The 12,971-nt window shown below is 38.9% G+C and overlaps 1 protein-coding gene across 1 annotated transcript in view; it reads right to left on the reverse strand.

Annotated features, from left to right (window-relative positions):
• LOC129770760 (uncharacterized) overlaps positions 1 to 12,971 on the reverse strand; it is a 39,313-nt gene that overhangs the window by 9,663 nt on the left and 16,679 nt on the right. Inside the window, exon 2 of the mRNA XM_055773811.1 lies at positions 2,464 to 2,803. Within this exon, the coding sequence (XP_055629786.1) occupies positions 2,464 to 2,803 (340 nt within the window). The remainder of the gene's footprint in view (positions 1 to 2,463; positions 2,804 to 12,971) is intronic.

The raw sequence follows: 12,971 nt of genomic DNA on the forward strand, positions 1-12,971 counted from the left end.
CCGAACTGTTAAGAAATTTTCGAGTTATAAGCATTCGAAATACGGGTAGGGTTGGCACACAAATCGCCAGAAAAAGGAAGTTCTTCCAGTTTTTATGAATTTAAACCATTTAGAGAGTAGCGAATTGTAATGTATAGCATATCAAACAAATCTTAGAGAATTTCCGATTCGATTGGTATGCAAATCATGAGAATTCGTTAACAGTGAAAATAGTTATTAACGTTAACTTTATTTCATAAAAATGTGACCTATTTTCTGATTTAGCACCCTTCCTGAAAGACGTAGTTTTACGTCAAAAATCAAAACTTTGAGCGCTTTAAGGCACCCCTAAATCATGTACGATTGAGCTGAAACTTTGCACAGATCATTTTTTGGGCCAATAAACAAAATGTGCATGGTCGGTTTTTGAAATTCGATGATGAAATTTCTTCCATAAATCCATTGCCAATATATATATATATATATATATATATATATATATATATATATATATATATATATATATATATATATATATATATATACAAATGAAAATTCAGAAAAAATACTCGAATGCACTAAATACGAATACACTCCACGGTGGAAACGGAATGAAACGTATTCGCGATAGCAACGGTACGGTGTCGACATCTGGATACGAGATTAGTTGCCCACTAAACTTATCATTATAATATCAAATTATCTTCAGATGAAATTTTTGTATGAGATTATTATACCACATGAAGAAAACTAAGTTTCCCACTCACATTGAATACCAGTTTGATACGAAGAAGTTAAATTTCATTAATGATTTTTTATTTGAAAAGTGCTCATTCTGCCTGAAAACGGTGCGGTCTCACGGTGTCGTGATCGAAAGCAATGCCTCGTTTGTTCGTCCGCCCTGACCATTCTATGTTGGCTTTCAATTGATCCAGTTGATTGCAATATTTGTTAGCATTGATCGTATCACCTTGAGGATGAAGCTCCCACCAAATGCACAAAAGAACCTTCTCCAGATGAAATCCAGGCTTCGCAGCAGATGAAGGTCTATTTTCCTTCGACCAGGTGCATTTTTGATGCCCATTTTGGTACAAAATCCAAGTCCAGTGACAAGTCTCTTTAACCCTTCATAAGGCCGTGGAAACTAGGCAACGAATCGACTCCAACTTCAAAGAACATAATCCTTACATGAGGAATAGGTTGAAAAAATTGGTTGCTACGGCCCGTTAACCCAAAAAACACAAAAATCAAAAGAATATTTATTCTTTTTCTTCTTCTTTTTTGGCTTTAAGAGGGTTTAAGCTTTTCAGTTCATTCGCCTCTAGGAGCAATATTTCTAGTACAGCGAAAAAACATAACTACGGGTATTTCAATAGGGACGTTACAAAAGTAGACCGATAGGGACAGCAAACGACGTCATATTTTTCCCGCTCTCTTGACATTTCTCTTCAGTAAGGTTTGCCATTTCATAATGGAAAGATATACGATCCAACAACGAATCGAGATTATTAAAATTTACTACCGAAATTCAGAGTCAATGGCCCAACTTTAGGTGCGCTACGTCCAATTTATGGTCGTCATAATCGTCCTGCCAGATCAATAATTGAGCGTCTAGTGGGAAAAATGAATTCACAGGCACAGTACAAAATGTTCTCGTGCCAGTGAGACACAGAAGTGCCCGTAGTGTCAAGAATATTGCTGCTGCTAGCGCATCAATTGAGGAAAACCCAAATGGTTCTCTCACACGTCGTTCTCAAGCTTTGGGAATCTCGTCGTTGTGGCGAATTTTGCGAAAACATCTTGACCTACATCCTTACAAGATCAAATTGACGCAAGAACTGAAGCCGCTTGACCACCAGAAGCGTCGTATGTTCGTGAATTGGGCTGAGCAACAACTTGAAAATGATCCGGATTTTCATCGAAAAATCATCTTCAGCGATGAGGCTCATTTCTGGCTGAATGGCTTCGTCAATAAGCAAAATATACGTTATTGGTCAGGCAGCAATCCACACGTACTCCATGAGTCACCATTGCATCCCGATTTTTTTTTCCAAAACAATAAATGGTTATTTCAAAAGACTAACAAAATATTTAGCGCATGCGGCAGCAGAAATAGAAAAAAGGTATTCCGAAGAATATACAAAATACGGACTTACAAATCGAAAGGGTACTACGATCAAAATTTGACTAAAGAAAAACGCATGTAAATTGATTATCTCTTGACTCTTTTAGAATTGAATCTTTTGAATTGACTCTTTTTTAAATAGGATTTCTTCGACAAAAAATCCCGTCGAACGCGAACCCCCGGTATGTTATGTAACGCTAACCACTCGGCCTCAGAATAGCTCTGTCGGATAAAAACTAAAATGATTCGAGTATCGAGGGAATTGTAGTAACGGAGATACGAATAGAGCTAGTGCGCGAGGAACCTCAGAACCAAAAAAAAATGAGGCCATTTTAAACTAAATTGCATAAAATACTCACTGTATCTAGTGCGCACATCCTCCAATTGGGGCACCTCGTTGGCATCACCATACGCCTGCAGCAAGGCTCGCTGCATCAATTTAGGGTCCAAGGTTGGCGGCTGACTCATCCGGCCCCTTCGCGATGAGCCGTTTGAGTTCCAGTTGGAAAACGTTCGTGCCACCACATTGCTCGGATATGGAGCGTTGTTCGGTCCTAAACATGTCGGGCTGTCTGTGAGTGCGTTACCGGAAATATATTTCAAAGAACCGCCGGTGGAACATTTCTCTGTCGACAGATTTGGCCACAGTGATTGTGCCGCCAATATGATCTGTGTGCAGGTGGAGAGTACTGTGATTAACTGGAAAGAAATAAGAATAGGCGCGTTAGAGCAATTATTTTACACTGAATTCACTGATCCGCATTTTAGCACTCAATCTCATGAATTACTTCCAACAATTATACTCTACACGACCTAAATGTGATTTGCCATTAGTTAAATACAGAATCGACCAGCGGGGATGTAGGTTAATGTTATGAGTATCGATCCATCACCGATAACATCCCATCCGAATTTAATTATCACCAAAGCTAGTGATGAAAGTGAATTGAATTAAGTGCCACTGAGCTCCACTACGTGCCACCCGCTCCACTACTTTCCAAAGAAATCGTTTTCATCATCGTGGATCATGAATAGAAAAGCATAATGGTGTGAATTAATCTGATATATCGAAGACCCAGTTACAAATTCCCATGCTGATCTCCACCTCAGATATCTCGAAGCTCGGGAAACAATGGCTTTCAATGTAGGTGACGGAAAAAACAGAGGTCTATCGGAAATGACGGATAATTTCAAAGCACAGACAAATTATGGCTGTGCGTTTTTCGTCGGAAAAGTACAAAGGCGGCGTACCAATCCTACGTTTATCTCAATCTTATTATTAGCAAAAATATTTCGCATATACATTTCATTTCAACGATTCTCAGCTTAATACAGTGTTTATGTTTCTGTAATTTTCATGTGCATATCAACTTTAATGATCCCTAGAAGCAAACGGCTTATTTATGAATTTCATGATCATCTATTGACAATGAACTTAACCACTTCGTTACACCTGGACCGTCGCATTTCACTATCGACTGGGAGAGCAACAAACTGCACCGTGTAGCCGGTTCCCACGGCGAAGGCAGATTAAGTATTTCTGCTTTTCTCCTAGCGGCAGCTGTTGAGCCATACGCGATAACTGAACGGTTCGGCTCTGGGTCCATGAAGCCGTGTAGACGACTCCTCCGTGAGTTCAATCATGGAGAAAACGACCCTGAGTGGGGCGGGAAACAGAAAAAAGAAACCCATTGTAGTTTTCTGGTTTTGTTCGTCTGCTGTTTTTTTCCCCTGGGAAGCATTCCGTAATGATTTTTCGCAACGTGAAAACAATTTATTCATATGCATACAAACTGAGCGAGAAAGTCTCCATCATCGTCATGACTCTAGGGCAATTAGAAAAAAAACATTTCAATTTTTTTCATTGCATTTTACTGCATGGGATTATTCGAGCAATCAATCTAATTTCTTCATCTGTCACGAAGGTATTTGAACATTCCCAATGAACTGACGAGAGTTGCATCTTCCAGAACCATGAATTGTCAATTGCATTATCGATCTCATCTAGATGAAATGAAAATTGTTTCAGACTGCCCATGGTTTATTCTTGCTTTGTTCCATATCAAAGATTGGAGTAAAAGGAATTGAAAATAGAGTTGGAATGAGATGCTCAATCCATCGAATTTTTTATTCACGATTATACGATTATGGAATAAGAGCCATTGTGAAGGTGCCATTATTTGAACCACATCGGGTTCTTCTATCTTCAGCACGGTTCATCGTCACTTTTTATTTCGTTTATAAACAACAGAGGATTTTTCTTCGAATCCAATCCAATCCAAAGATTTTACAATCATCTTCGATCTATATTTCGACCTATCAACTGATTAATAGGATGTGTGTTGTATTATGTATCTAGTTTATGAATTCAAAAATGACCGTTTCCGTACGGATTTTTAATAACTTTTCGAAAGAATATTTGTCCACCATTTGTTAAAAGGGTTTTTGAGACTATAGATTGACATTCTAGAAAATTTTTCATGGCTATTTCAACACATGGACTTTAAAGCCGTGGTCAACCCACAGGGTCGATTTGGTGAGCTTTAGGATTATGGAAGAGCTCTACAGGAGACCTGTAATGATAGCAATGTGTCCAATTTTTGAATGTGGCCAAGACAAACATTGTACTGCCTGAAGTTAGCGTAATATTTTCTATAATATTCGTTAACATTCAAGTGCTTAAATCCTAAGTTTAAGAGCAATATCATAAATTCTGATTTTTTATGACTTCTCAAAGCTTGCAATATTGACGTTTTTTGACACTTTTATGAATGAAAGTACATCACTTTGAAACACACTGAAGTTTCAATGGCTTCAAATGAAAAATTGGTTCGAAAAATTATACAAAACAAATCTCTTCCATTAGATATTGTAAAATTTTATCATAGTAATCCTGACAAAAAAAAATAATGAAAAAAAGTGATTTTTCGTAGAAAACCAGTTTTTAATAGTTTTGTTACCGCAGTTTGCCACGGTTGTGACTACATGCAAAATTTAGGTAAAAACATAAGCTTTCCTAGTGACCATTCTATCCTGGATTCCTCGAGTCAAGAAAGACGCCCCACGCTAGATATGGGGTACAGACTAGGGGGGCGTTGCTGATTAATGGTCAGCTGCATCCCAATAGGAAGTATCCCGTGTCGGACACACGTACAGAGCATTGCAGACTGCAACATCCCAATTATGAGAACACTTGTAATACTAATCTCGAGCCAACCGCGAGTAATCGGTTACATATTACTAACATAGTTGTAAGGCAAACATTGTCGAAATATTCAACTCCCGGCCCCGTCAGGCTGACGCCATGTGAGCCTTAATAAAAATGTATATTTTGGATAAAAAAATAAGCTTTCAAATGAGTACTGACCGCGATAGCATCTTTTTACTATATTTTTTCAATATTGATATTTTATCGTGGATTTAATTGAATCAAAACTTTAATAATTCATTGATAAAAAAAATCGTATCACAGTAATCTGTAGATGATAAAATATAATTTTGGACTAAACATCACAAAATTTATCATTAACAAGTTATGAAAAAGAAAATTAAATTAATTAGTTAAAGCCCTTGGAAATAATGATGAAAAGCAGCAAAGGTATTGTTTCATTCTCACTATTCCTCACAATGATTTCCATCAATCCATCAAATCCATTAATATTTAAATATAAACTTCTATATAACTTCTGCGCAATGCTGCTTTGCTTGTAGAGTTACAATATCGAAGTTTAACATGGTTGGATACGCTGCTTTGAATGTATGATTCATATTTTATATCGGGAGAGATTCAAGCGCTGGGGAAAATCTAGATTCGAAACACATGCCATGCATCCAAAAAAAATCAGGTAAGATCAAATAGGTAGGTATTGAAATACCCAGCAATACCAACCAATGGAATTTTCACATTTAGGAAAGCTTCTAAACTAGAATGGGTCTCATCATTCATGAACCAAAGTTTCGAGGCTCAGGCAACAGCAATGATGACAATACCACCCGTAGGTTTATTGCGAATCCCGACACAAGTTCCGAAATAACTGCGTGGATTTAGAATTGATTAAACGTCGTCGAAATATTCTTATAGAATGTTTATGCTCCGAGCAGAGAGATCCAGGAAAAATAACGATTACTGCATCGACATAGCAAAACGTTACGTTGATCTGTACTCTTGATATTTTATGACTACTGCTATGCACAGAATTTTTCTTCATGGCTATATGATTATTCAAACAGCAATATTACCTATAGAGAGAATGGCCGAAGAGAAGGGTAATCAAATAATTAAATAGTCATAGTCAATCATCTTCTTATCTCCACATATTCAATAGTAAACACTTATTTTGAAAAGGATAAAGTAATTGTAAAAACTTCCAGATGAAGTAATGTTTCTATTGAAGAAAACAATTGGTGAATCAGGAAAAGATGACGATGAATCTGATGACAGATATGAAGAAGAAGAATAAGATGATGATGATTGTTTTAATTTGTAATCTAAAAGAAATCATGTATATTTATAGCAGTATTTGTTTGATTCGAGGAGTCGTACATAAACTAGGCGATTTTTTTCACCTGGGGAGGACGCCCAGTGGGTTTACTTTTGTTCAAAGATCATAAAACTATGTAAAAGAGTATGGAAAATATACCATACGGGAGGGTGCCATAAAATCCCAGAAAATTGGACCACGTGCTTTATGGATGGCCCAAATAAAAAATGGATGCCAGATTCGTGTTCAGCATCCCGAAGTCATGTAACACCTATGTTTTTTCGCATTTAACGTCACTTTTTTTGCTTGGCCAGTCTTTATATGGAGTCTGCAGTGGGGCGACTCCAAACAAAGACTTTCCAAGCCAAAACAGTGTTTTATAACTTTTCAAAGATAAGTTTTGTGATGTTTAGTTCAAATTTATATTTTATCCTCTACAGATTACTGTGATACGAAAATTTTCATCAATGGATTATTATTTGTTTTGTAGTTGTATGGACTATTCATATAACTTTTGTTCAGAATTTTTGAAAAATATGCTGCCGTTATACGCATAGTTGTCCGATGTTACCTTTGGACAATTTTCACTTTTCTTCATAAAACGATGTTTTTACGCAAAATCTTTCAGAAAAACTCAAAAAAAGTTATTGTTTGTTCCCAGCTTTAAACAAAACATCAAGCTCAATTGTCTCATGTTGATGTTCTATGTATAACTGTTCTGCCATGTATTTTTTGTAAATCCATGATAAATGAATCGGTCCAGTACAAGAATTTTATGCCACGTTTTTAGCAAGGCTAATACACTCATTTCAGGATTGGAAGAACGAACTAATTCTCAAACAAATGAAGAAAAAAGTTAAACAGAACACGTGTACACCTTGTTAGCGAATGCCTAATAACAATAAGATTTATATTCTGCAAAGGTGTTGCAGATCACTCCTATCTTCTTAAAATGATGTTTTTATGCATAATATTTCGGGAAAACACAAAAAAAATTGTTTTATTGTTTTTTTTTATTAATCCGTTTATTTTTACAGGCTCAGTTACATAAGTTTAAAGGAGCCAAACTCTCAACTATATTTCAACTAGCATACATGTTGTTTCCTTAATTCTATGATTAGTGAAATAGGAAACCGATTACTTGCGGTCGACTCGAGCTTAGAAGGGTGACACATTTTCATTAGGAAAAGGATGGGATGTAAGGAGATGTGTGTTCACACTCACACTCACATTCACATTCACATTCTCATTCACACTCAATTCTTAAAACTATCCTTACATCTAATATGTATCTACAATTTAATTTATTCTAATGTTAGTAGGAAGGGAACCGATAGCTCGCGAAGGACGAAAAGGATGTATGAACAATCACACTCAAAGATCGATAGCTTTAAGGAAAACATATATTTGGGACATGTAATCAAGGTCTAACCGAGCCAACACATCTCTCACCGGCACATTGGGCTACTTTCCTCCAGCCCGAAGGGAGTTTTCTAAATTCGATTTGGCGACAAGATACAACTCGCACGACCAAACAACGTGTTCGATGTCGTGGTAACCATGACCACAACCGCAGAGATTGCTGTCGGCAAGATTAAAACGAAAAAGCAGCGCGTCTAACGAACAGTGATTGGACATGAGTCGGGAGAAGGTGCGAACAAAGTCCCGACTCAAGTCCAGACTTTTGAACCACGGATTGAGGCTAACCTTAGGGATAATCGAGTGAAGCCACCGGCCCAATTCATCTTCGTTCCATTTGCGATGCCAGTTAGCGATGGTATTTCTACGGACTAAAGAATAAAATTCATTGAAGGCGATTTGACGCTGATAAATATTGCCTTCAATTGCACCTACCTTTGCTAATGAGTCAGCCCTCTCATTACCCGTAATGGAGCAATGTGAGGGGACCCAGACAAAGGTAATGACATAACAGCGTCTGAATAAAGCGCTCAAAATTTCTCGTATTCTCTCGAGGAAGTACGGCGAGTGCTTTTCCGGCCTCACTGAACGGATAGCTTCAACAGAACTAAGACTATCCGTTACAATGTTATAGTGTTCAACAGGTCGTGAGGCGACGCTGTCCAGCGCCCAATGAATTGCTGCCAATTCAGCAATATACACTGAGCAAGGATACTGAAGACTGTGTGAGGTGCTAAAAAATTTGTTGAACACTCCAAATCCTGTGGCCTCATTCATAGAGGACCCATCAGTAAAGTACATATTATCACAATTGATACGCCCATACTTTGCATTGAAGATCGTTGGAGCGATCCCCGGTCGAAGATAAGCTGGAATTTCATGGATTTTCTCCTTCATGAACAGATCAAAATGTACAGAGGAATTGATGTAGTCAGGAAAACAAACACGGTTGGGAATATACGAAGAAGGAACAACCTGCATGGAGATGAATTCATCATATGTACTCATGAATCCGGATCGAAAATTTAGCTTGATAAGCTGTTCAAAATTTCCGATCACCAATGGATTCATAACCTTACACCGGATGAGGAACCGAAGAGATAATAAATTGAAGCGATCTTTTAGTGGGAGTACACCTGCCAAAACTTCGAGACTCATGGTATACGTTGAGAGCATACATCCCAACGCAATACGGAGACAAAGATACTGAATTCGCTTGAGTTTAATGAGGTGTGTTTTGGCAGCTGATTGAAAGCAGAAACTGCCATACTCCATCACTGAGAGAATAGTTGTTCGATACAACATTATAAGATCTTCTGGATGGGCTGCCCACCAGGTGCCGGTAATTGTAAGGAGAAAGTTTATTCTTTGTTAGCTTTTTTTACTCAGATACCTAATATGGGCCCCCAAGTACAATTGGAGTCGTCCAGACCCCAAGATACTTGAATGACATAGCATGAGTGATCGGTTTACCCAAAAATTGAAGCTTTGGTTTTGCTGGTCTATGCTTCCTAGAAAAAACCACCATCTCTGTTTTCTCCGTGGAGAATTCGATCCCTAGCCCAATGGCCCAGGTTGAAAAATTGTTCAAAGTATCTTGTAATGGTCCTTGCAGGTCGGATTCGTTTGATCCTACGATAGACACCACTCCATCATCTGCAAGTTGTCTTAGGCTGCAATTTTGTGTAAGGCAATTGTCGATGTCGCTTACATAGAAGTTGTACAAAAAGGGGCTTAAACATGAGCCCTGGGGGAGTCCCATGTAGGAGACCCGACTTACTGTCGTATCCCTGTGAGAAAAATTCAAATGTTTCTCCCAAAGTAAGTTATATAACATATTATTCAATAGAGGCGGCAAACCCCGAGAGTTTAATTTGTCTGACAGGACCTCTATTGAAACAGAATCAAAGGCCCCTTTATGTCCAAGAATACTGAAGCCATTTGTTTTTTTTTTCGGCGCAAGCTATATGAATTTCTGAAGAAAGCAACGCAAGACAATCATTCGTCCCCTTGCCCCTGCGGAACCCATATTGTGTATCTGAGAGGAAGCCATTCGTTTCAACCCATCGATCAAGGCGAAACAAGATCATATTCTCCAACAATTTCCGTATACAAGACAGCATTCCCTATGGGCGGTACGAATTGAAGTCGGGCGCGGGCTTTCCGGGTTTTTGAAAAGCTATAACTCGTACTTGTCTCCAATCATCTGGAACAATATACTGTTCCAGAAACCGATTGAATAAATTCAACAAGCGATGTTTCGCCACATCAGGGAGGTTTTTCAACAAGTTGAACTTAATTCGATCCGATCCCGGAGCAGAATTGTTACATGAAAGGAGACCAAGAGAGAATTCTACCATCGACAACTCGGAATCAAGATCGCACCTATCTTGTGGTATATCTCGAACAAATTTTTGCACGCGGAATCGGGACAAACCTTTCGTGCAAAATTAAAAATCCATCGATGTGAATATTCTTCGCTTTCATTCGTTGAAGAGCGATTTCTCATGTTTCGAGCTTCTTTCCATATTTTTTTCATTGACGTTTCTCGTGACAAACCTCCCACGAAATTTCACCGATAAGCACGTTTTTCCCTTTGATCAAATTTTTAAACTTCTCAAGGGCTAAATACGTTTGAAAAGTTTCAGGAGTTCCACGTTTCCGAAAAACTTCAAATGCATTCGATTTTTCTATATAAAGCTTGGAACATTAGCTATCCTACCATAGATTGGGAGGCCTTCGGCAAATGGTGGAACCTGGGATGCGTTTCGTTTGAGCGTGAACTGCGCTGTCATAGATCAAACGAGAAAGGAAGTTATACTACTCCAATGGATGTAAACCATCTCTGGAATTGATGGCTAGAGCAATCGCGTCCGCATATTTTTTCCAGTCAATGTGTCTTGTGAGGTCATATGCCATGTTTATAGATTCAGAAGAATTCGACCCAATGGTGATGGAAATTTTGATTGGCAAGTGATCACTACCGTTGGGGTCCTGGATTACATTCCACTTGCAATCTAACGATAGTGAATTCGAGCAAAGCGAGAGGTCAAGAGCAGTTGGGTTAGCAGGAGGTTTAGGTACACGTGTTGTTTCCCCAGTGTTCAAAACGGTCATATTGAAGCTGTTACAAAGGTCAAGGAAGGTTTAAAGGAAGCGCCTTTTAAAATTTCCGCTAAAGTGCGTTTGGAGCGTTCCTTTAAAGAGCGCTTCTGTTTCTCCCAGCGACTCTTGTAAGTTTCACAAGCTGAGAGCTCATGAGGGGTCCCCCGCAATATGAACACTTATGCTCAGTCGCTCTGCAGGATTTGCCCACATGTTGCTCTCCGCAAGTGGCACAGCGCTCCTTGTTGGCGCAGTAATCTGCTGTGTGACCAACTGACTTGCATTTGTTGCAAATCATGGGCTTTGGCACGAAGAGACGCAGCGGAAGGCTCAATTTGTCCACCATAACGTAGTCAGGGAGAGCGGAACCAGCAAAAGTTACTCAAAAAGAGTCTGACGGCGTGAATTTTGTTTTTCCCTCTTCCTGGGAGACTTTTGGCAGTCCAAAATTTTAACTTTCGTCAAAGGGAGCTTTTTAAATCTACCATCTCCCTCTTTTATTAATGCGCTCGTCAGACCCGTTTCTGTAATCACCCCCGAAATTTCTACGTTATGGCAGGGCACATAGGTGCGATATTCTAGTATGAACCTATTGTCGACAACAATCTCGTTAGCTTGCTTCTGATCAGCCACGACAACACGCAGTTTGTTCGGTCTAACCTTTCTAATTTCGACCACGGAGAAATAATTTTTTGGCATCCTTCATGATCTGAATGACGTTGAGCGATTTCCCGTTGGGTTTGGGCCGGAAGAAAACAATTCATGGACCAGATCCAGGTGCAACTTCTGGATAGACCTTGACACGGGGAGAGGGAATAACTGAGGGGGAGGACGAGGTCGATTGTTGAGCGGAAGCGATATTTTTTATGCTAATAAAACAGATTTTTTCTGCAACGAATATTTTAGACGGTACAGATTTTTGAAAGAAAAAGTACAGATTACCATTTCCGGTACGGATGGAAATGTGGCAACACTACCATCAAGTGATAAAGATCCAACCTCTCTTCTTCCACAGACGCTCAGCTGCTATCAACAAGAAACATTGGACTAATTGCGCTATCAATAACACAACAACGGAAGCCTCATATCAACTTTCCCGCTGTACTGTTCAACTGAACAGTGGAAAAAAGGAACCTCTTATACCGAAAAGGCGATAATATGGCCCTGATCACGAACGTCACTTCACGGTGAAAACGAAATGAAGTGCATACAAATTGCATACGAATCGTTTTGTTTTCACCGTGAAGTGACGTTTATGATCAGCCACTATGTCAACATGCCGGCTAGTGGGTCTCAGTAGCCACATTGGTTGTGCGTTCGCTTAGTAAGCGATCGATCGTGAGTTCAAAACTCAAACCCCTCAATGACCATCTTTGTGTTGTTACAGAATAACTACGTCCACGCAACGATCATCAGCGATGGAGATCGATCCACGGTCGAAATAAGATCGATTCATCCATACAACTGCTCTGCTCTGCAAGACACATCGGGCTGCTGTTCTACACCCAAAGTAAATTTTTAGCACAAGTTACGGCATCCCGATGCATTACATTAAATGAGCTAAAAAATAACAGAAAATGTTCTAATCCCCAATACATGTATATCATTTGTATAATATATATGCTAGAGCCAATATGAGCGAGCGAAACAGAAGACACATTTAAATGAAAGCATATGAAAGCTTTTCGTATAGTTTGCCAAATACACGGCCCAGATAGAGAAGATATATTCTCGTTCATGTTCTTCTTTATCTTCTTAGAAAACACTTTCCAACTTCATTTTATGATGAGGTGTAATATTATCACACATCAATGTAACAGCGCTAGCAGCTATAGGGATAGCATGGTCGTGTGAAATAGCTT

This window comes from Toxorhynchites rutilus, chromosome 2 (assembly GCF_029784135.1).
Source record: "Toxorhynchites rutilus septentrionalis strain SRP chromosome 2, ASM2978413v1, whole genome shotgun sequence".
Classification (NCBI taxonomy): Eukaryota; Metazoa; Arthropoda; class Insecta; order Diptera; family Culicidae; genus Toxorhynchites; species Toxorhynchites rutilus.